Source organism: Diceros bicornis, chromosome 14, assembly GCF_020826845.1.
Source record: "Diceros bicornis minor isolate mBicDic1 chromosome 14, mDicBic1.mat.cur, whole genome shotgun sequence".
In the NCBI taxonomy this organism is placed as follows: domain Eukaryota; kingdom Metazoa; phylum Chordata; class Mammalia; order Perissodactyla; family Rhinocerotidae; genus Diceros; species Diceros bicornis.
In genome coordinates, this window is record NC_080753.1 from 22,699,304 (window position 1) to 22,720,896 (window position 21,593).

The 21,593-nt window shown below is 50.6% G+C and overlaps 2 protein-coding genes across 4 annotated transcripts; both read right to left on the reverse strand.

Annotated features, from left to right (window-relative positions):
* Positions 1-2,222: 2,222 nt before the first annotated feature.
* CNPY3 (canopy FGF signaling regulator 3) lies at positions 2,223-13,701 on the reverse strand. 3 transcript variants are annotated; one of them, XM_058554352.1, is made up of 7 exons: positions 13,489-13,697; positions 9,957-10,080; positions 9,379-9,437; positions 9,180-9,313; positions 7,550-7,672; positions 7,191-7,308; positions 2,223-6,840 (listed from the first exon to the last, which is right to left on the reverse strand). In XM_058554352.1, exons 1-7 carry the CDS (start codon positions 13,637-13,639, stop codon positions 6,626-6,628), a joined length of 924 nt encoding a protein of 307 aa, XP_058410335.1. In that variant the 5' UTR covers positions 13,640-13,697; the 3' UTR covers positions 2,223-6,625. The 3 variants fall into 3 exon arrangements, with proteins under 3 accessions (XP_058410335.1, XP_058410333.1, XP_058410334.1); XM_058554350.1 differs by lacking the exon at positions 9,379-9,437 and having other exon boundaries at positions 2,224-6,840; positions 9,180-9,276; positions 13,489-13,693; XM_058554351.1 differs by lacking the exons at positions 2,223-6,840; positions 7,191-7,308 and having other exon boundaries at positions 7,586-7,672; positions 9,180-9,276; positions 9,380-9,437; positions 13,489-13,701.
* A 2,348-nt stretch (positions 13,702-16,049) lies between these two features.
* Positions 16,050-21,166, reverse strand: PTCRA (pre T cell antigen receptor alpha). Its single transcript, XM_058553950.1, has 5 exons — positions 21,109-21,166; positions 19,069-19,101; positions 18,302-18,622; positions 17,139-17,183; positions 16,050-16,459 (listed from the first exon to the last, which is right to left on the reverse strand). The coding sequence occupies exons 1-5, from the start codon at positions 21,164-21,166 to the stop codon at positions 16,050-16,052; spliced, it is 867 nt and encodes a 288-aa protein (XP_058409933.1).
* Between the last annotated feature and the right edge of the window lie 427 nt (positions 21,167-21,593).

Here is a 21,593-nt window from a genome sequence, read left to right on the forward strand (position 1 = left end):
AACATGATTCCCCAACCTCTCCCTAGCAAAATTTTTTTCTTGTCCAGAAACTATTTCAGCTCTTTTTTTTCCTTTCCTGTTTTAAAACAAAGTTTTTGAATTTTTGGCATAATGCACACCTCTGAATGTTTGTATAACATTTTTGTGATTGGTTTGCAGTCTTTAGAGGATAAAGGCCATACTCTACATACTGATAAGGAATTTTATTTAAATATTTGGTTTTTATTTAAATATTGATGCTTGTGATTTGTGAGAAGCAAAATTTTACCCACAGAACCATAATATGAATTTTAAAAATAATATGAATAATGGTGGTAAATTTGGATTAAAAAATTATAGATTGTATGTAGCTTCTAAATGTACTTTCTATTTCAAAGACAAGATTTTTCGTTCTGAAGTTAATAATTATTCGATTTCTATGCCTGTGGCGTAGTGGTTAAGTGCTCACGCTCTGCTGCTGGCGGCCTGGGTTCGGATCCCGGGTGTGCACCAACGCACCGCTTGTCAGGCCATGCTGTGGCGGCGTCCCATATAAAATGGAGGAAGATGGGCACAGATGTTAGCCCAGGGCCAGTCTTCCTCAGCAAAAAGAGGAAGATTGGCATGGATGTTAGCTCAGGGCTGATCTTCCTCACCAAAAAAAAAAAAAAATTATTCCATTTCTTTCTCATCCAGAGGCATTAAAAAAAATGTCGAGATCATAGTGCACATGAAATTTCATGGACTTTTTTTTTCTTTTTTCCTTTTTTTTTACTTTTAACTGTCAAAAGCACATTTTCTTCTCTTGACCATAAATTACTTGGCCTTAAGCATCTTTTTATTTTATTTATTTATTTATTTATTTGTGAGGAAGATCAGCCCTGAGCTAACATCCATGCTAATCCTCCTCTTTTTGCTGAGGAAGACTGGCCCTGAGCCAACATCCGTGCCCATCTTCCTCCACTTTATATGGGACACCGCCACAGCATGGCCTGACAAGCGATGCGTCGGTGCGCGCCTGGGATCTGAACCCGGGCTGCCAGCAGCGAAGTGCGAGCACTTAACCGCTACACCACGGGGCCAGCCCCACTTAAGCATCTTTTTAATGGCTACACTGAGTGGATGTGCTGCACCATGTTTAATCATCCCCCAAGTTCTGAACATTTAAAATACTCCCACAATTAAGAGAGTGAACATGTGGATGATTATGATCAAATCATTTTCCAAATGGAATTTTTCTATTAATTGATACCGTCACCCAAAACAAATGTTTCTTTCAACTCTTCTCTACATGAAGATATCATTCATTGACATTTCATTATGTAGAAAATTGTATCTAATTGTTGTAATCATCTTTTGCGTGTGTGTGTGTGAGGAAGATTAGCCCTGAGCTAACATCCATGCCAATCCTCCTCTTTTTGCTGAGGAAGACTGGCCCTGGGCTAACATCTGTGCCCATCTTCCTCTACTTTATATGGGACGCTGCCACAGCATGGCCTGACAAGCGGTGCGTCAGTGTGCACCTGGGATCCGAACCTGGGCCCCCAGCAGCGGAGCGTGCGCATTTAACCACTATGCCATGGGGCGAGCCCTGTCATCGTCTTTAATCACTACCAAAATGTACCAATAATTGCAGTCTTTCATCTCTAAACTGTTTGTCCATGTCCTCTGCCCAAAGAAATATATTGAAACTGCCTTTTGTTTTACTTGATTAGTCCCTATGAATTTTATTTTATTTTTTTTAAGGTTTCTTTTTTTTTTAATTTTTTTTATTTATTTTTTCCCCCAAAGCCCCAGTAGATAGTTGTATGTCATAGTTGCACAGCCTTCTAGTTGCTGTTTGTGGGATGCGGCCTCAGCATGGCCAGAGAAGCAGTGCGTCGGTGCGCGCCCGGGATCCGAACCCGGGCTGCCAGCAGCGGGGCGCCAGCACTTAACCGCTAAGCCACGGGGCCGGCCCCGTATGAATTTTAGATAAGCCAAATCTGACGCCCTGGACCATGGAAGAGACGGTCATAGACTATAAGTCAATCTACAGTTTGACTTAATTGAAAATAAGAATAGGTGATATTTTTAATATGCAACGTTTATTATTTGGAATTGGCTGAAAAGACTAAATTTTTCATCCCCAAATGTATGATATGTTTGCAAAAAGACTTTAGCATGGGACTCTGGCTGCAGCTGAACAAACTCCAAGGCTATTCCTATTTGAGGACACAGTAAAATCCTAGAATTGTGAATTATGTATATACAGCAACTACAAATGGAAGACCTTCTGTTTTTGTTCTGATTCAGAACACGTAGAAACTCATTTTTCAGAGGATAGACGCCAATTTCCAAACTCCAGTCCAAGCTGCTGAAGAAAACTCTGCTTTGCCAACTCCGTCTACCCAGATTGAACACTGGAACACTGTGGGAGGGGCTGAAGCCACCCACCTGCAGGGACTCTGCTAGCAGATTTATCACAATGGATCCCTTTTGGTCTCTTTAACATACCGTATAAGACTCAATCTGCTTTATTAAAATCCTGTTAAGTGAGCATAAAATTGGTCCCGTATCTGTGGGTTTGGTAACACTAATTAATGGTGGCTACATTACTATTAAGCTTAGTGCACCTATGAGAATTCCACCAACGTGTGAGGAGGTTCTCTTTGACCATTTCACACTTTGTTAAAAGCAGTTTTAAGGTGTGCTTACTTCCAGTAAGATTTTGTCAGTATATATTGATCTGCTCACTGAGCTGTCTTTCCATGTAAAAATGATACACTAGCTGAGCCCTGGTTACAGGCTAAGTGTTGCTCATTGAAATGGGTGACTTAGCACATGCCATCACATCTTGATGAGATGAAGAGTAAAACACAAGACCACTTTGGTGAGTAATTCCTGATAAAATAACATCTAGTTTTTTGAGTATATTTTTTGTTTTGTTTTCTCATTTAGCAGGGAACCTTTTATATTTTAGGGGGGTTTGGTGGTGATAGGAAGTGTCGCCAGCCCTGGAGCTGGTGATGGGGTCAGCCTGCTTCTCTCCCCTCTCAATGTGCAGCCACACCTCCCTCTACAGAATCACAATCATTTTAATGGAGGTTTAAATTCTGTTGGCTTGTACAACCCTCATAGATGTAGAGTACAATTTTAAAGAAAGAAAACCGTAAAGAGAAGCCAGCCCTTGAGGGCAGCATGGGTCAAGCTGGCTTTAAGCCGTACACGACTATAAACTTTGAAAAGGGAGAAATGAATGTTAACTCACTCCTAATTGCATTCCCAACATGGAGCTCTGAAGACCTAAATAGACTAGCGGACAGCAGCTGGTCTGCCTTCGAGAAGAGAGAGCCATGTAAGGGGAGGATGGCGAACAAGCCAACAAGCTGTAGCTATCGGGTACTGTGGCATCACGGCTACGCCCCAGCGCACCGAAGCCATTCCACCTGGGCTTATCACTTGGTTGGGCCACTTAAGAACTGTGTGACCTTGGGCACGTTATTTCACCTTTCTGTGCTTCATTCATTCATCTGATATTTGTTGAACAGCTACTCTGTGCCAGGCACTGTACTAGGTGCTGGGGATTCAACACTAAATAGATGAAAATCCCTATTCTTTTGGGGGTGTGTGGAGGGGTGTTTCAGGGGGGATGGTAATAATGTTTCATGACCTGGGTGCTGGTGACAGGTGTTCAGTTTGTAAAAGTTCATTGCGCTGTACACTTACGTGCGCTTTTCTGTATGTGTATTTTACTTCAATGCAGTTTTTCAAAATCCATGGCTTTGTGATCACAGCTGTATTAAATGAGTTAATTATGTAAAGCAGGTAGAACTCTGCTTGCCACATAGCAAGCATTCGAAAAATAGTGGCTAATATTGTTATACCAGTGAAACTCCTTAATGGAGCAAACTAGGCCATCATGTGATGTTCAAGAGATTCAGCTGGCTCTGCTGCTGGGATTAGTACAGAGTCCTTCCATAGACCAGTTAGGCATGGACCAAGCATGTCGCGAAAAATGTTTTTTTCTTTCAAGATCAAAAAAAGAGAGGAATTTTGCTCATGCTTGTGAATTAAAGTGATGCAGGGCTTGCTGTGAACATTTAGAAAAACCTGGGAACCCGGCTCCTGCCTTCTGCCTTTCCTAGGCTGGGCAGGGGGAGAAGCTGCCTGCTGCTGTAGGTGGGTGTGTAGAGAGCTAACAGTGTGCAACACGCCTGGCCCTTGCGGGGGCGGCAGGCGGAGGGAGAGGCCATTCATCATGCAGCAGCCACAAGTCAAAGAGCAAAGCAGTCAGAGCACTATGTGCCCTCCGGTCCAGGACCAGGCCCGGCACTGGGCCCTGGGCCAACACCCAGGTGAGGGATAGGTCTTTGCCTCATCCTCCTCTAAGGACAATGAGCTCTGGAGACAGACGTATGCCAGGTACTTAAGTGCTGTGGTAACATCAGCGACGGAATTCAGGAAGAAGTAGGAATCAGAGGCTGACCACCAAATCCTAGACAATCCAGGGGGCTGCAAGCGGTTCCCCAGCCCTGGGTTTCAGCCCCTGAACCAAGTCCAGGATGGGACCTGAATCTAGGCTGGAATCTCACTGCCCATGGCCCCTTCAACAGAGGGCAGGATCAGTCTTGGAGATGGTGAGATGGGAGGCTAGCCAAAAAAATTTCACCCTCCAAGGACCTGGTTTTTTTTCTTCTTTTTGCTGAGGAAGATTTGCGCTGGGCTAACATCTGTGCCAATCTTACTCTACCTTGTATGTGGGACACCGCCACAGTGTGGCTGTCAAGTGGTGTAGGTCCATGCCCAGGATCCGAACCCACAAACTCAGGCCACTGAAGCGGAGTGCGCTGAACCTAACCACTACGCCACAGGGCCAGGCCCCCTCCAAGGATCTGTTCTAAGCCCCACCAGCTGGAGGAATAAAGCTTCCAGTTTGCTCCACTTTCTATGGCCTTCACTGCCCCAACTTGGGGGAGGGGAATAGGGGGCTAAGCCCAGGCTATGAAGGGGCCCCTCAGCCCCAGTGCAGGCCCCAGAGCCTCTTTAGCAGAAGCTGGAGTCTGGGGCACTTCGGCAGTGCATCCCCTCCCACCCAAGGGGCCAGCCCGTAAGTGTGAGGGGGTCTCAGCGTGGATGCTCACAGGGGACCTGGTGGGGGGAACAGCACTGGTGGGACCTTCCACCATTCTCTCCTTCCAAGCAGTAGCTGCTTCCTATTTTCCTTTTAAAAGAGGCTTGTTGGTGGGCGTGGGTTAAGGCCAAGAAACCAAACCTGGTCAATAAGAATCACAGTGCCAGGTGCTAGGGGAAGGGGCCCTGGCAGCTGTGGGGCAGTGGAAACACAATGGCCTTGAGTCCCAAAACCAGAGTCTGGGTGCCAGCTGTACACTTAGAGTAGGACTTTGAGCACGTCACCTGTTTCCTCTCCTCCAGAATGGGGCTAACAGCACCTCCCCTCACAGTGTGTTGTGAGGTTAAAGCACTGTGAACACAAGCAGTTGTGTCACCATTGCTGTTGACCACTCTGATCTCCGCCCTCAGCACAGACTGGGAGGTGCCTCAGCCTCCCACCCCTTCTCCCCAGAGGCCAGCCTTCCTGTTCCTCCCCTGCTCCCATGGAACATGGTGTAACCAGCTGTTGTTGGGGGACCAGGGTGTCCTCCCCTCTGGACTCCAGGCACAAGAGCTAGGAAGAGCAGAGTGACCAGGTATGGTCATCAGGGAACAAGGTTCAAGACCAATAGGCAGGGCCTGGATGGGGGTGGGAAGGAGGGGTGGGAGCAGGTGGGGTCACCAGTAAACATCTTACACAACAAAGGGGAAGGCCTTGGGGGAGAGAAGAGAGGCAGGAAGGAGGGAGGGAATGAGGGCAGCCAGGTGCCCAGGGCACAAGTGAAGCCCCTCCCAGCCTGGGGAGCTCCGACCCAGGGCAGCTGAGGGGTCAAGGCCAGAGCACCATGTGGGCCTCATACCATGCCCATGACCACCCCTCACCCCAAACAACCTGGGCCCTCCCTGCACTCGCTGTTCCCCACAGCTGGCAGGTCCGGGCTCAGGGAGGACGAGACAGCATCCCCAGCCTCAGCCCCCAAGGCTGGAAGGTAAAGGGCAGGGAAGAGCACCAAGGCACTCCAGGCCCCTCTGAGGAGCTGAAGGGGACTCAGAAATCAGAGCAAAAAAGGCCAAAAGGTTTTTACTCTGTGAGCCCTGGGGAGGGCCAGGCAGAGTGCAAGGTGTCCACAGGAGGGGATGAGCAGAGAGGAGGAGCTGAGGACCTGCAGTCTTGCTTCCCTGTCAGGGAGGAGTCGGGGGAGGTGAAGGCCGGGCACGCCTTCCCCACGGCTTGGAGGGCTCCAGTCCTGGGGCCCAGCTCCGCCACCTGCCCCTCCTGAGTTCACACCGGCGTCCTCGGCAGTCCTGAAATCGCATGGCCTGTCTGAAGCCTGGGTCAGGAGAGACACGCTCGGCAGAGGGTAAGGCCAGCGCGGGCTGACCACAGCTGATCTGAGTCCTGCCCAGGCTCATGTCGCCCCTGTCAGGAGGAGGGCACAGCGGAGGCGGGGAGGCCCCGAGCCCAGGAGAGCCGTCTTTGCCTGCTGGAGCCATGCCCCGGACTCTTCAGCTTCCAGGTCAGGGCTCTTGGGACAGGGGCACTGGGTTAGGCTCAAAGCTCATCAGGGGGGCTGTGTGTGAGGGGGGATGCCTTCTGGATGCCCCCATCCTCCTCGGGGCTGGGGTCTCCTTCGAGGCCCCCTAGCTCCTTCCTCTGTTTGCTGCTGCTGCCTGAAGCCTTGGTCCTGCTGCTCTTCTTCTTGGACTTCTTCCCTCCCAAGGCGGCTGTGTCCCCCTTCTTGCCAGACCACTGCTCTGCCAGGCAACCTGGGGTGAGGAAGAGAGCGACCCTCAACAGACTGGTTTGCTGGGTGAGGAGCACTGGCTGGGGGGCCACTGGGAGCAGCAACTGGAACTGGTGCCCGACGTCAGCATCCCTCCCTCCTGCCTCGCTGTGGCCCAGGCCCGTCTTGGGTATCCGAGTTATCTGCATGTTATTCTGCACCTGGTTTCAGTGCCTCTTACCCCACCCAGTCCCATCAAGCTCCCTGAGGGCAGATGCTACGATGCCCCCTATTCCCTACTTCTTTTCCATCCTCTCCCTATCCACCTCCCCTGAGGGCAGCAAACAAAATGGAGGGCCGACCCACCCTGCCCTCTCCCTTCCTCAGACTCACTGGTGTCCTTGCCCTTCAGCACGTGGTTGGCGCAGAGGAACTGAGTCAGGTCCTCCTCCTGGTGGTTTCTGTACCAGTCCTCGATCACCTCCTCGAACTCTTCCACCAGCACGTCGCACTATTAATCACAACACCTGGCGTTGGCAAAGCCCCAGCACTGGGCTGCCAGAGCTCAGCGGAGCCTCATGACCCACCGCAAGACAGGCGGGGGCTGTGACTCTCCTGAGGAAACTGAAGCCAGAGAGGCTAAAGGACTTGACCAAAGTCCCCCAGCTCTTCGTGGCCTTCCTCAGCCGCAGACCCGATCCCCACCCACCCTTGTGGGGCACAGCAGCCTCTGAGGGCCGCAGGGCCCGTACCTGCTTCTTGAGGTCAGCCACTTCTGCAGAGGTCTCGTTCCACAGCTCGTAGGGGATGTCCATCACCACCTTGACCCCTTTGTGCACCAGGTTGTGCAGCGTCTCAAAGGTCTCTGACATGCCCTGGAAGAGGCAACCAGACGTGAGACCCAGAGATCCTTCTCCGCCTTCACCCTCCTCTCCCGGTGGGGTTGGAGGCCCAAGGACCTCGCTCTGAGTCAAGACCCTCAAAGGCTCTTCACACTTGACCTCATCTTCCTCTCCCCTCTTTTAGGCCTGCCTCCCACCATCCCTACACACACACACAGACACACACACCTGTGCTGCCTCCCCACACCTCATCCTTTCAAAAAGGTCTGCCGTTGCCCTTTGAACGTATAGTCCTTTTCCAGGACATAAGTTTGTCTGGGCTCTCTCCCCTCACTGAGGCTGGGCACACTCACCCCCCGTATCCAGGCCCACTCCCTGCTTTGGGGTTCTCTCTAGGGCTTGTGTCTTTCCTTGGTGGGAAGAGGGCACAGGCAAGGCAGGGAAGACGCTTTGTTCTGTAAAAAATATTTCTGCCAGCTTCCTAGCTCTTCTCCCCGGAGACAACATAGTATTTATTTCCTCTATCTTTCCAGAGATAATGCATACATGTACAAGCAAATATACATACAAATATATCCTCCTCTCCTCCACCTCTGCTTTTCACACAGGCAGTAGTATATTTCATATACGCTATTCTGCACCTTGCCTTTTTTACTTAATAATATACCTTGGAGATCATTTTAGTTCGGTCTGTAAAGAGCCATCACATTCTTTGTTTTACAGTCGCATAACAGTCCACTGAATGGCCATGTCCATTTATTCAACTGCTCCCTACTGGTGAATGGTTAGGTTGTTTCTAGTTTTTTTGCTATGGAAAATAATTTTAAACATTTTTACATTAAAGCAAACATGGATTTATTACCAAGTACAAAATTCATACAAATTTGAAAAATAAAATCTAAGACTTCTGCTGCTTGAGAATATCCCCCTAGGTTTCCCAGGGGCTTCTGACTGATCTCCTTTGCTAGAAGGGCACTTAGGTGGAGAAATGTGGGAGGCAACTGTCTTAGAATGCGCCAGGCACTGAAGATATAGAGACCAAGAAATATGGGCCTTGTTGTGAGAAGCTCCTTCTCCAGGGAGAGAAGCATTCGTGCACACAGTAAGGGCCTTAAATGCCACACAGGCAGCCTGATGGAGGTCCAGATAGGTGCCCTGTGGGCTCAGAGGAAAGACAGGGCAATCACCACCCCCCAAAAGTCTTCTGCTACCTCCTCTAAACCCCCCCAGTTCTGTACATCCTGAGTTCTCCCTGCACAAGTGCTTAGGCCTCCACGGGGGCTGCCACCCTGGAGCACTGCTGTCTAAGGCTGAGGCAGGACCCTGATGGGCAGGCCCTGGCCATTATAAATGTCCTGATTGCCACAGAAAGTCAGATCACTCAGGAGGGGAGGAGTGCAGATAGCAATCGAGAAAGAAAGGAAGAGGCCAAGGAAGGAAGCTCCCAGGGCTGGTCTTCAAATCACAGCCGTACCAGCAGACACGCTTAGATACATGCAGGCCCGGCCCCAGCAGGGATGAAGGACAAGCAGAATCCAACCTTGGCAAACCGGTTGCTGCCGGTCCTCTCCTTGTGCAGGCTATAGTCCAGGAGCCTCTTGCAAATGGTCTCGGTGACTTCGATTAACCGTAAGTCCCTGCCGAGACAGCAGCACGAGAGGGCCTGAGTTCCCCTCCTAGCCCCAGTGGGTTAGTGGTCCGTCCCTCCAGCCCTGCTACCCCAACATCTGCGCATCTCACCAACGGGAAGTCAGAGCTGGAAGGAAGATAGGTCATCTGGTCTGGGGGCTCTGAAATGCTGGAACACAGACCAGAGAGACAAAATTTTAACGGCTCTATGGGAAGGAATTTTTTTAATAAAGCTAAATAATTCAGTATCCTGATTTTTTAATAAAGCAAAGTACATTAAATTTTTATGTTAAAATATCATTTTACTTTGAAAGGATGGTCATAGCTGATGGACGTATTTGTTGGTTTGTTTTTAATATTTATACTTTGCAAAATTAAAACTCGGTAATCCTATGTTACTAGTATTTTTAAAAATTGCATTGGTCCATGAAATCCAAGAGTCCGGGAATCACTGATAAGGTCCAACAGTCTTGCTTTTACAGATGAGGCATCTGAAGCCCAGAGGAGTTAAGGGATTTATGAAGGCCACACAATTAGCTGCGAGTAGAACCAGTGGGCAAACTTAGGTCTCAGTTAGAGCTGCCTCCCTTTGGTGGGTTTGCCTAGCTGGAAGGGAGAAGGGAACTCCAAGCCGCTGAAGCTTTGAAGAACAAAGCAGGCCCGGCCAGTGGGGCCCCCATTCACTTACGACTTGGTGTATTTGACTCCGGAGGCCTTCCGGTCCAGGATGCCATAGCCAGTGTCAATCACCTCCTTGGTCTTGCCAGTTTCCTCAAAGGCTGACTTCAGCTCCACAGCGACATATTTACACACTGGGGGAGGGAGACACAGCACAGCCTACTGAGTGCACATGAGTCTTTGATGGGAGCCAGCTCCCAGCAAAACAGGCTCAAGCAGCCGCCTCTCCTAGACTGGGTCAACACCCGGGGCAGGGAAGGAGTTAGCAGCAGACCACCAGTGGAGTTCACTGGGTGAAACCTGGCTCCAAGATCCACTCTTGGCCCTTATCCTACTGACATCATTTCTCCCAGCTCCTTCCTGTCCCTGCCCCCTGTAATCATTTTACTTTTAAAATTTTCAAACATATAAAAAAGCTGAAAGAGTACAATGAATAACTATATATCTTCCACTCATAGTCAACAGCTGTTAATAATTTACCACAATCTCTCTCCAACGCACAAAGTAATGGGACAATACGATAATATATCTCAACAACATACACACTGTTTTTGCTAAACCATTTTGAAAGTTGCAGACATCATGACCTGTCACCCCTAAACATGTCATCAGGCAGCTTCGGAGAACAAGGACCTTCTCCTACCTAACCATAAAACAATTATGATACCCGGAAAATTAACAATAATTCCAGTATCATCCAATACTCAGTCCATGTTCAAATTTCCCCACTTGTCCCCAAAATATCTTTTATGACCGTTTTATTACTTGATTTCACATGTTGTTCCAACACCAGCTCTCTATTCCTACCATGTTAATTTGCTCTATCCCCTCCAGAAGCCTTGTTTCTGCTGTTTCTGGACATTTATTTTCTCATTTCCTCTTACTCTTCCTCTAACAGTTATTAAGCGACTCCTGTATGTCAGGCACTGCCTGGGATACAGAGACGAAAACAAGGTCCCCCCCCGTCCGGATATTCAGTCTAATAGAGCAGAAAGAAGGGTAAACAAATAATTACCACTGGTAAGGAGTGCTACCGATGAAAGTGTGAAGTAGAGGCCTTAGGAAAGTGCTTTACGCCCTCTAGGGGCTGTGGGGCTTTTCTGCCCATTCTTCCAATCTCACCTTAAAACCTCCTCCCCCAGGAAGCCCTCTGGACTAATCCCACCTGCTCTTGATTTCATTCCTGGACTCTGCAGGATCCATGCTCTCACTAAGGGCCTTCGGTCACCTCATGTGTCTCTCTAATTAGACTCCAAGGATACCCAAAACGAGTATCATGTACTGGAATTTTCCTGTATTCCTCTAGTCTGGGACTTTGTATGTGTCGGATACTTGATATTTTGCTGAGAGAGACTGTGTTTGTGGTTGAACAGCTTCTGATGTCTCTGAGTGGAATATGGTTTGCAAGCTAAATGCCATCAGCGTTGTTATAACATTGACAGTAGAGTCTGGTAGAAAACCAATTTACCACCAAAACAAATACATCCCCTGGGGGCTTGCTTGGTGACCTTTTATAACATATACATTAATGGATGGCTTGGAGAACTTGGAAGACAGAAAAATCCAAAATATAAGCTCGTGATCTCAGATCTGCAATGAATTGAGGGTGTCTCACCTCCCTGGCTCTCGATCCAAAACTATCTGAGCTCCTTCCCCTCTTTTGTCCTGTACTCTGCGCAAGCTCATCATTTTTCTGGCTTCTTTGCCCCCTTCTCCCATGCCCTCAATATGCAGTATTCCAGGCCTGGGGGGCTGGAACTCATCAACCCATCTCTCTTACACCCATCAACCACAACCTTGCTTCCCAACTCTTCCAAACCTTACCTCTTCAAGACCCCCTCTGGGGATCCCACCCAGAACCAGACTTGGAGGAGACTTGGCACAGACCCCAGACCCTCATGGACATCCACCCACTCTTTTTCTGGGCAGGTTCTCCTTCCTCTGTGCCAACGCCTGTCCCATCCAGGCTACTGAGCCAGGAGGCAGGCTTTATGGGCCAGACACAGTCAGCATTTAATAACAAAGGTATAACAAGGATAAATAAAGTAAATACACTACTAAGAGGACCCTAAGGGTTGGAGTTTGCCAAGCCATCCTGTGACTGGAAATCCCCTTTAAATTAATCTTCATCAATAACCTACAAAATGAGGTTGGACTAGAATGATCTCTAAGATCCTTGCTGGTTCTACGCTTCCATGAGTCTGTGAACGCCTCCTAAGGAAAAGAAACGTGAGCTTCTTAGGTCATGAGAATAATAAGAGGAACAGTAGGGGCTCTTTGGTATCAGAATAAAATAGAAAACGAAGAGAAGAGGAAGTGAAACCCCCAAAGAATATGGGTAAGGACCAGAATAGGAGTGAAAGGAGAGCATCATAACCCTCTGACGGTCTATTTAAGGCAGTGAGGGAGAAGGTGCAGGGGGGAACCCATGCTGGGAGCCCTACCAGTCGGTCGACTCATCTCTGAAGCATCTCCCCTTTAATCTCTCACATGGAAGGATTATGTGTCCTAAGCCTCCCCACCCCACTTCCCAGTGCTTAGGGAACAGCTGGCCTGCTGTAGGCTTTGAATTGGGATGAAATACATTTATCGCCAACTTTCTGGGGGGCCTGGGGCTAGGGAGGTGGGAAGGATGGAGTGGCTGTAAATGCCTAAGGAGAAAACTGAGGAATGGGGGGGAGGAAGAAGAGGCAGGCCCTTCACAGTCCTGGCTCACTGGTTCGTGTGCTGGCACTCCTCCCTCTCTCTGAAGTTCCACACCTCCATCCCTATGTCTTTGGCATTCACTCTTTCTCCATATTCCTAAAATCTTCCTCCCTCAGGCTCTATTCTTCTCCCAAAGCGACCCCTTAGGCCTCAGACCCTCCTCCTACGGCTACATACACCCACAGTCCCCTGTTTATTCTTATTTATTCCAAAAACATCTATTGGGCACTGCGTGAATAAATATCTGAGACAAGGTCCCTGCCCTCAGGAGCTCACAGCCAGTGGGGAAGACAGCCAACTACACAAATGAGGTTGCAGTGCGGCCACAAACGGGACAGTCTCAGGCTCTCCTTCCCCCAAGACCAGTCATACGCATCTTTTCAGTTCCTCAAACTTGTCCTTTCTTCTTAGCCTGCAGGCCTCTGCCTCTGGTTTCCTGAGTGGCACCCTCTCTTCTCTCTTCTCTTCACTCCGCTAACTCCTAATTACTCTTTGGGCTGCTTACAGGAAGTCTTTCCTGACTTCCCTCTACACACAGCCTTTCTCTCATCGCTAGGATAGATTAGATGCTCCTCACCTGGTCCCCAAAGCCCCGTACCTCCTCTACCACGGCATCTACTACCCTGGATTACAACTGTTTGTTTTTATCGATTGGTGAGCTCACACATGCAGCGAGATCTGCTCTCTTGCCCGCCCCTGTGTTCCCAGTGCCAGGCACACAGTGGGTTCAATGAATGAAAGAGACTCGCTCAGGAGCCCAGGACCTTCCATCCCCTGACCCTTCTCCACAAGCTCCGCCCTCCGGCAGATACTCCCCGCGGGCCCCGCCCCCTCACCTTCGCATTTGCTGGGCAAGCGAACCCAGTCGGTCTCCTCGGCTTGGGCCTGGCTCGGGCCCAGCTCCGGTGCCGGCTGTAGCAGCAGCAGGGGAAGAAGCAGAAGACAGCGAGGCCCGAGCCGGGGCGCGAGCTCAGGCAACGGCTCCATAGCCCAGCCGGACCCGACCCGAGCGGACCGCGCTGCGCTTCCTCCGGCGGCGCGCTGGGCAGCTTCCCAGAGCCGCTTCCGGGACTGATCACGTGCCTCGGCGTAACCAGGGCAACCGCGAGCCCCCCGCGCGCTCCCTCTTTGGCCCGCCGGGGCCCGCCTTCAGCGCCGACGGAGGCCGCGGACGACGCAGCCAATGGGCTTTTCGGAGTTTGCCCTCTAGCGAATGGGAGGCCGAGCTTTTTTCGGGCTCGGCCAATGAGAGAGCGGATGGTGTCCTCAGCGACCTACGGTAACATCTGTTCCCACTCCCTAACGGGGTCTCTGGGAGGGGCTGGACAACCAGGACCAGAGGAGGGGAAGCAGCGGACTGGGCGTGAGTGGAACGGGGTGCTGCACGCTGGTCCTGGAAGATGTGGAAGAGACCGTCTATACTGTCTTCGCCTGCTTGCACATGATTTCCCTCCTGGAGTCGTAATGCAGCAAGCTCTTACTGAGCACCTGTTTTTTAATTTTATTATTGTTGTTACTGTTATTGTAATTACCAGTCACTCTAGTAGGCACTGTGGGTGAGACCAGGACGACTCAAACAGTCCCCAGCATTCAAACTTAGTGCTCAGTAACCCTAGATTTGTCCTAGTGAGAACTAGAACAAGTCACTTCCTCTCTGAGCCTCAGTTTCTGTCTGTATGATGACTCTGTGATCCTCCCAGCTGTTCTTCCAGGTTTGCCTGTTGCTGGGAAGCTCACGTAGGTTCATGGAATAAAGCTTATCGAGCAGACTGTAAAAAGTTCACGCACTAGTTTTCTTTTTAGTATGTAACCTCAGGCCCTTTTACTGCCCTATGATTTATTTGTGTGGATTCTGAGCTCCCGGAAGGCAGAGACTTGGTTTACTTAGGAAGCCCATCTGGGAAATAACATTAAGCCAGCCACAGTGGGGATTCAGAGTCTGGGGCAGGGCACTACCAGGGCAATTGGGGCAAGATGGGGAGGGGTATTGAAGCTAAGGGAAGCCCTCTTCTAGAATGAGGAGACATTTACTGAGGTAAGAAGTAGTTTGGTGGGAGCCCGGGGATCAGCATCTGGGCTGAGAACTGGAAAGGGACAGTGGCTGGAGAAAGTCTGAGGCTATAGCTGGACACACCCCCATCCCACCCCAGCCTACCCCCTCCCTCAGTCTGCCTGTTGGGGAAGGAGTAGGCCCTGTGGGGATGGTGGATAGATTCATCCCCAGAAATTATGGGACAACCTCCCCGGGAAAGAATCCAAAAAAGGGGTGGGAGAATCTTCTTACAGGCTGGTGAGAGATGAGCAGGGGAGGAGATAGCGAGGGTTTTCATGGAAGAGCAGCTGAGAGGGCACAGAGCCTCAAGGAAGCTGGAGGTGTCACTGATACCGCGTGTGTGTGGGGATGTTAGAACATAGTTCTCCACCACCACAGGGAGAAGGAAGACTAAGGGAGCACCATTAATCCAGTAGACTGTCCTGTGCTGCCAAGAGGACATCTAGATTCACATGAACATGCCCAGAGATTCTGGAACTGATTACTAGAGAGGAATCCCTGGGAAAGGCTGGATTTCCAGCCGGTGCTGAAGACTAGGGGACACACGGGTTACCCTCCATTGTGGGAGCCTCATATTCTATCAGTGTAAGAACTCTCTTTAGGAAACAAAACAAAACAAAAACCTCTTTAGTGCCTGCCTCAGAGGTGATGCTCAATGAATATTTGTCAAATGCATAATGACCCTTGATTGATCAATAACATGTAAGTTTGGAATTACCATCTATACTCTTGGTATTGGACATGATCCCGTTACCCTGGGATCCTTCTGTCACTTCTGTCGAGTCTGTACAAGACTTCACACAGGTGCAGCACCTCACCTTCCTGGGTTTCTGGGTTCCTAGCCCTGACCTCTCACAAAGGTTAGCCACATGAGGAGACAGGGAGGGGGCCTCGCCCCATGTCTGGCTGTGGGGAAAGGAGACAGAGGTGGGACAGCGTCCTCCCCAACCACCAACCCCACTCTGAAATTCCCAGGGTCTCACCCTCAGGAAGCCCTCTTCCTCAAGGGAGCCTTCCCAGATTTCTGCCTCCTCTAAATCTGCCAAATTCTCTCCTCCCAGAGCAGATATGAATTAAAATATTGTTCATTTGCTTGTGTCATTTCGGCTCTCCTTTAATTGTTCTCAGTTATCTGCACCTTAAATGTCCCAGTGCCTGGGCATCACCACCCTCAAGGGGCTCTGGGTCTGATGGGAGAGACACAGCCTTTTCCCTCAGAAAGCCCTCCGTCTGAGGGGGGAGACATATTCCAGTCCCCAGGACGCTCCAGTCCGCAGGAGGAGGCAGGTCACATACAAATGCTCCAAGGCTTGAGCCAGGAATACTGAGGGAAGGTCCTGAGGGTCAGGCCCACGCTCGGTCTGTAGAGAGCATCCCCTCCTCCCAGACTGGGCTTCTGGGATCCGGACCCGGACGGCGGGTGTGAGCCCCGCGGCCGTCCCGGGGCTGCAGCGCCGGCGCGGGGGACGGGCTGAGCCCTCGGCCTATGGTCCCTCCATCATTGCGGCGAAGCCAGTCGGTGGGGCCTGAGGGCTCTCCTGCGGGCGGAGGCTGCGGGAGGAGAAGATGCTCCGCCCGCGTGGCCGTGGGGGGCGCGGGGAGCCCGGGGTCCCGCGAGCCAGGCACCCGGGCCGGGTCCCCCCGCTTGGCGGGCAGGGCGCGGAGGCGGCTGCAGGTCAGGAGCACGTCAAAGAGCAGCAGCTTGAAGAGCAGCAGCCGCAGCGCCACCAGCCTCAGCGCCTGGCCCGCCGTCCCTGCCGGGGAGGGAAGGAGCGGGTTAGGGGCCCGGAGGCCGGCCCTCAGCCCCACCCGCAGGAGACTGTTCTCCAGAGCAGAAGTGCCTTGTCCTCTGCCCTTGCCATCCCTCCTCCCTTTGGCCACCTCCGCCCCCCCCCCCCCCCCCCCCCGCCTCCCCCGGCAATCCAAGGAAAGTCTAACCTCAGCACTTACTGGTAATAATAACAGATACCTTCCTAGCCTTCATTTTATTTTATTCCGCAACAACCAGAGGGATGTAGGCCAGACAGGAATTAGCAACCGAGGCAGAGGAGAGTAACCAGCTCTAAATTCTCTGTTTGGTCAGGAGGTAGAACCCGACTCATGACTGTCTAGCAGGGAGTGAGACTTGGGGCAGTTTCCTAAGGCTCCCAAGAGTCTCCCAAGGCTCTGATGCTGAGACCATCCATCTGGGCTGCTCAAGGAGAGCTTCAAGGGCCCTTCTGTTAGCTCTCACCTGCACTTCTCAACTGTGTGCAGGAATTAGGCTGGGGTCAGAGGATCTCTCCCCATCTTACCCACTGGTGGATGGGGGCCCACGCTAGCCAGTGACCCAGCCCAGCAAGGCAACCTCTTCAGGGGACACCCACCAACCCCTAGTGGAACCCCTCAGGCCAGAGCCCAATATGGCCTAAGGTCCTGGTCCCCAGTACTCACCCCTAAGAGGCTCCTGGAGGCAGATCCTGGCTGAAGAAGCCTCTCCTGCCAGCCAAGGAGAAAGAAGTGAGTCTTTTGGGATGGGCCGTGCCTTCCACCCCAGTCCTATGCCCCGGCCCTGGCACAGGGCAGCTGTTCATGGCATGTTGGATAAATGGACAAATGAACCAGCAGCAGGAACCTGACCCATGTGCTGCAGGTCCTGGGAGGGGCCCAGATCTCCCTCACTCCTTGCTGTCCCCTGTTCTGTGCCCCGGGGAGGCTGAGATGCCTTTCAGACAAGGAATCGGTTTTCTTTTTTCTTTCTTTCTTTTTTTTTTTTCGGTGAGGAAGATTCGCCCTGAGCTAACATCTGCATCAGTCTTCCTCTATTTTGTATGTGGGATGCTGCCACAGCATGGCTTGATGAGCAGTGTGTAGGTCTGCACCCAGGATCCGAACTCACAAACCCCATGCTGCCGAAGTGGAGCGTGTGAACTTAACCACCGCACCACTGGGCCAGCCCTAGAAATCGGTTTTCTTAGCAGCCTTCTTTGGAAGGCAAGGCATTTATTCCATAAACATTCCCATTGGGAAGATGACAAAATTAACATAATCCAAAAAGAAGTAAGTCTTTAAGTAAGTCAGTAATAATAATAGCTGGATGTGGACATGTTACTTAACCTCTCTGTGCCTATAAAATGAGGAAAATAATATGACCTACTTCATAAATGTAAAGTGTTTACAACAGTGCCTGGCAACAAGGAAGTGATAGTAATTTATTATTTAATTATTGTTTGGTTCTAATAGGTAAGGTGTCATATATAGGGTGATATATATAGATACAGATATTAACCCTAAGTATATATAGAGAGATAATAACCCTAGGTAATAGGGTTAATATGTATATATGAGCTCAACCCTAGGAGAGAGGAGACATTATTACCTCTTGGAGTCATGCATCAGAGCCTGGATTTGAATGAGATATCACAGTTGCAAATCCCAGGACTCAGGGCCCTGAGGCCACTTGCTGTGAGCTCAGGCACCACTTCCCCTAGATGGTCAGTACTTGGACACCCTTCATGCCCCCAGGCCTGGAGCCTGCCCTCCATCCCACCATATCCCGGTTCCAGGGTGTGTGAAAGGGCCGGGAGCATCCACAGGGGCTCAGGCTCCGTCCTCACCTGACAGCTGTAGGGGCTGTGTGCTCCGGCTGTGGTCCCCAGCCCCAGGCCCGGTGTGGCAGACCAAGGTCTCCCAGGCTGCCAGCTCCTCAGAGGGCAGGGAGAGCTGGGCCAAGCTGGTCCAGGTGCCATCTTCGGCTGGGGAAGGGCCATAGGTGAAGGCGTCCAGTGTGCTGCCATTGCCAGCTGAGAACCAGATGGGGCTTTCAAGGCCAGGGGGCGCAGCATCAAGGACCAGGCAGACCACCAGTGTCTGCTGCTTCCCATCTACCAGCAGTGTGATTGGCGGGGCCAGGGAGGGGAAGGGTGTGCCACCCACACCTGCAAGAGAACACGCACTTGTTGGGGGGTAGATCTTCCGTGCCCTCCCAGGCCAGCATCTCATTGTAGGCTTCTATCTTTGCATCTGAGTTTCTATCCTTCCATCTGCCCTTCTACCATCCATCTATCTATTCTTCTACCCACTCATCCATCCCTCTCTCCTTGCATTTACCCATCTAACCAGTCTTCCTTCCCTCCTTCCTTTCATTCATCCATCTATTCATTCATCCTTTCTTCTATCTCATCTTTCCTACATCTCTTCTCTCTACCTTCCATCTATATGTCCATCCATCCATTCATCCATCCTTCCATCACCCATCTATCATATCTGAACCTTTCTGTGCCAGGCACTGAGGATACAACATTAATTAAAATATTGTCCCTGCCTTCAACGAACTGAGTCCCATGGGAAAGATAGCAGATTCATAAACAAATACTTATGATACCTTGTTGTGCCAGCCTCAGATGAGTGGTTACCTCTGGGGAGGAAGGGAAGGAAATAGGATCTGGAATGAGATCAAAAAGGGCTTCAAATGTATCTGTAACTTTTTGTTTCTTTAAAAAATATATCTGATTCAAGTATGGCAAAATTTTAACCATTCGTTAATCTGAGTGGAGTATGCATGGGTGTGTGTTGTATTATTCTCAGGTCTTTTCTATAAGCCTGTGGTGTTTTTTTAACAGCTTTGTTTAGATGTAATTCACGTACCATACAATTCACCCATTTAATGTGTATGTCTGTGTTATTTCATAATTTAAAAAAAGAAAAACGTCATATCTGTGCTATATTTCCACATTCTATTCAGTAAAGATGACCCATTTAATATATAACAAAATGTTATTTTTGAATAGTTGAATATTTTTTCATATCAGTAAAATCCTAAAGGTTAAAACCTACAAACAAATTCGCACCATGAGTTAAGCACAGCCAGGCTAAAGAAATGTCCCAGGGTGCAGGGAAGGATGCCAGAGAATCTTGTGGGGAGATAGGAATGGAGGCTGCTCAGAAAAGATTTCTTTCTTTTTTTTTTTGTGAGGAAGATCGTCCCTGAGCTAACATCTGTGCCAATCTTCCTCTATTTTGTATGTGGGATGCCGCCACAGCATGGCTTGATGAGCAATGCATCAGTCCATGCCCGGGATCCGAACTGGCAAACCATGGGCCGCTGAAGAAGGCACACAAACTTAACCACTACACCACCAGGCCAGCCTGGGAAAGATTTCTTAAAGGTCAAATAACTGACCTAGAAGCACATGGATGGTAAGCAGTCCACTCAGGATTTGAATTCAGGTCTCTGTGACACCAAATCCCACAGACCACCTCACTTGGAAGGATCGCTAAGATTTTGCTATGTGACACAGTGGCCCAAGCCTGGGAGATGGCCTCAGACAGAGTTGGTTTGACTACTAACTCGTCCATTTAATTTACCGAGTCTCAATTGTCCCATCAATGTAATGAGGTTAATATACCAGCCCAGTAAAATTTTGTTATAAAGAGTAAAGATCATGAATGTAACATGCCTTGGCAGATAAGTATGAATATTATTATCAATACTAATATTAATAAGGTATGGCAAACAAAGGGAGTAGAGAAGGCCAGGAATGAACTCCAGGACCCTCAACGTCTTGAGCCTTTTCAGTTGTACAGATAGAGACACTCCCCATGCTGAGTTCAGCTTCCGCCTCCTCCATGAAGCCTCCCAGTATTGTTCCTCCTCATCCCGGCTGCTTCCTTCCCGGAGCTCAGGCCTCCTGCCTCTGGCTCTCCCTGCTCCACAAGGGTGTGGTTTATCTCCCTAGTGAGGGAGAGCCTGTGACATGCTGGGGCTAGCTTTAGATCAAGACGATGCCCCGACTCAAAAGTCCAGGACCTTCCCCACCACACACAGGCAAACATGCGCCTGCTTCTAGATGAAGACGGAATTCTCAAAATTTGAGTCCTTTGGCTCCAACCTTGATCTTTGGAGGACTGGGGGTGAATACCCCTGGGAAGTCACCAAGGCCTTGGGACCTCTCCTGAGAGCCCATTGATAAGGGGGAGCTGGGAGTGAACCTGAGACACTCTGAGCCCTGTTGGAATAAGGCTCCCTGAGGGCAGGAGGCTGGGACAGGAAGAATAGGAGAGGACTCACAGTGTTGCCCATGTCCCATCACCCACACCGCATAACACAGCCCTAGTTGTGCCCAACCCCCCGTGGACGCCATCCAGCTTGCTCTTGTTTCTCTGTACCTCCGAGAGGTGACTGCCCCCCCTACCAGCACTGTGGACTCCAGGGCAGCAGGACCTGGAGCCTAGATGGAGGTCACTAGGAAGTGGAGGATAATACGGAAGAGGCTGATGGGCTTCTGTTGAGACCCTCCCCACAAGCCCCAGTGGCTCTGTCCTCCTTCCCTGCATCCCACCCACACCTAGGGAGGCCCAGAGCCACGGAGTGGGCTTGGGTAGACCAATGGGGTGCAGAGATGGATGCAGGGAGGGGTCTCACCTGTGGGCAGCGCTGGACACTCGAGGGCCAGGAGAAGCAGCAGCCAAGTCCAGGCCATGGCCCACCTGAGAGGAGGCAGGACCAGCTGCAGACCCGAGGCATGGGCTGGGGGAGGAGGCGCCCACAAGACTGCCTCCCAGGCCACAGGCCCAGCTGTGCCTCAGCTGCTCCACCACGAAGCCGTTTCCCCGGGTGAGGGGCCCCTCCTACCCCCATCCCTGGCCCCCAAACCCAATCCTCTCTCACCGGGCCAGAGGACTCAGGGTGCCACTCCCACGCCAGGAGGCAGATGGCAAACTCCCTCCCATCTGAAGAGCACTTCACAGTCTGCGAAGCCTTGTGCCCCTCACTGGCCCTCCTGGAGGGCAACTGTCATCTACAAGACACAGAGCACCAGGCTGTATGTCAGGGACTTAACATACAGCACTCCATTCCATCCACCCAACCTCTGTAGTTCCATTTCACAGGTGAAGCAACTGAAGCTC

Bases quoted from the DNA above. Each gene is read 5' to 3' on its own strand.
- CNPY3 (XM_058554352.1), bottom strand. From the start codon at position 13,639: ATGGAGCCGTTGCCTGAGCTCGCGCCCCGGCTCGGGCCTCGCTGTCTT. The intron at 9,438-9,956 runs GTAAGTGAATGG...TCTGTGTTCCAG, and splicing joins GGAGTCAAATACACCAAGTC to CATTTCAGAGCCCCCAGACC. The intron at 7,673-9,179 runs GTTGGATTCTGC...TGCCTCTTCCAG, and splicing joins GCAGCAACCGGTTTGCCAAG to GGCATGTCAGAGACCTTTGA.
- PTCRA (XM_058553950.1), bottom strand. From the start codon at position 21,166: ATGGCCTGGACTTGGCTGCTGCTTCTCCTGGCCCTCGAGTGTCCAGCG. The intron at 17,184-18,301 runs GTGAGGACGGAG...CTTGGCTGGCAG, and splicing joins ACAGCCCCTACAGCTGTCAG to GAGAGGCTTCTTCAGCCAGG. The intron at 16,460-17,138 runs GTGAGTACTGGG...CCTCCCCGGCAG, and splicing joins CCTCCAGGAGCCTCTTAGGG to GGACGGCGGGCCAGGCGCTG.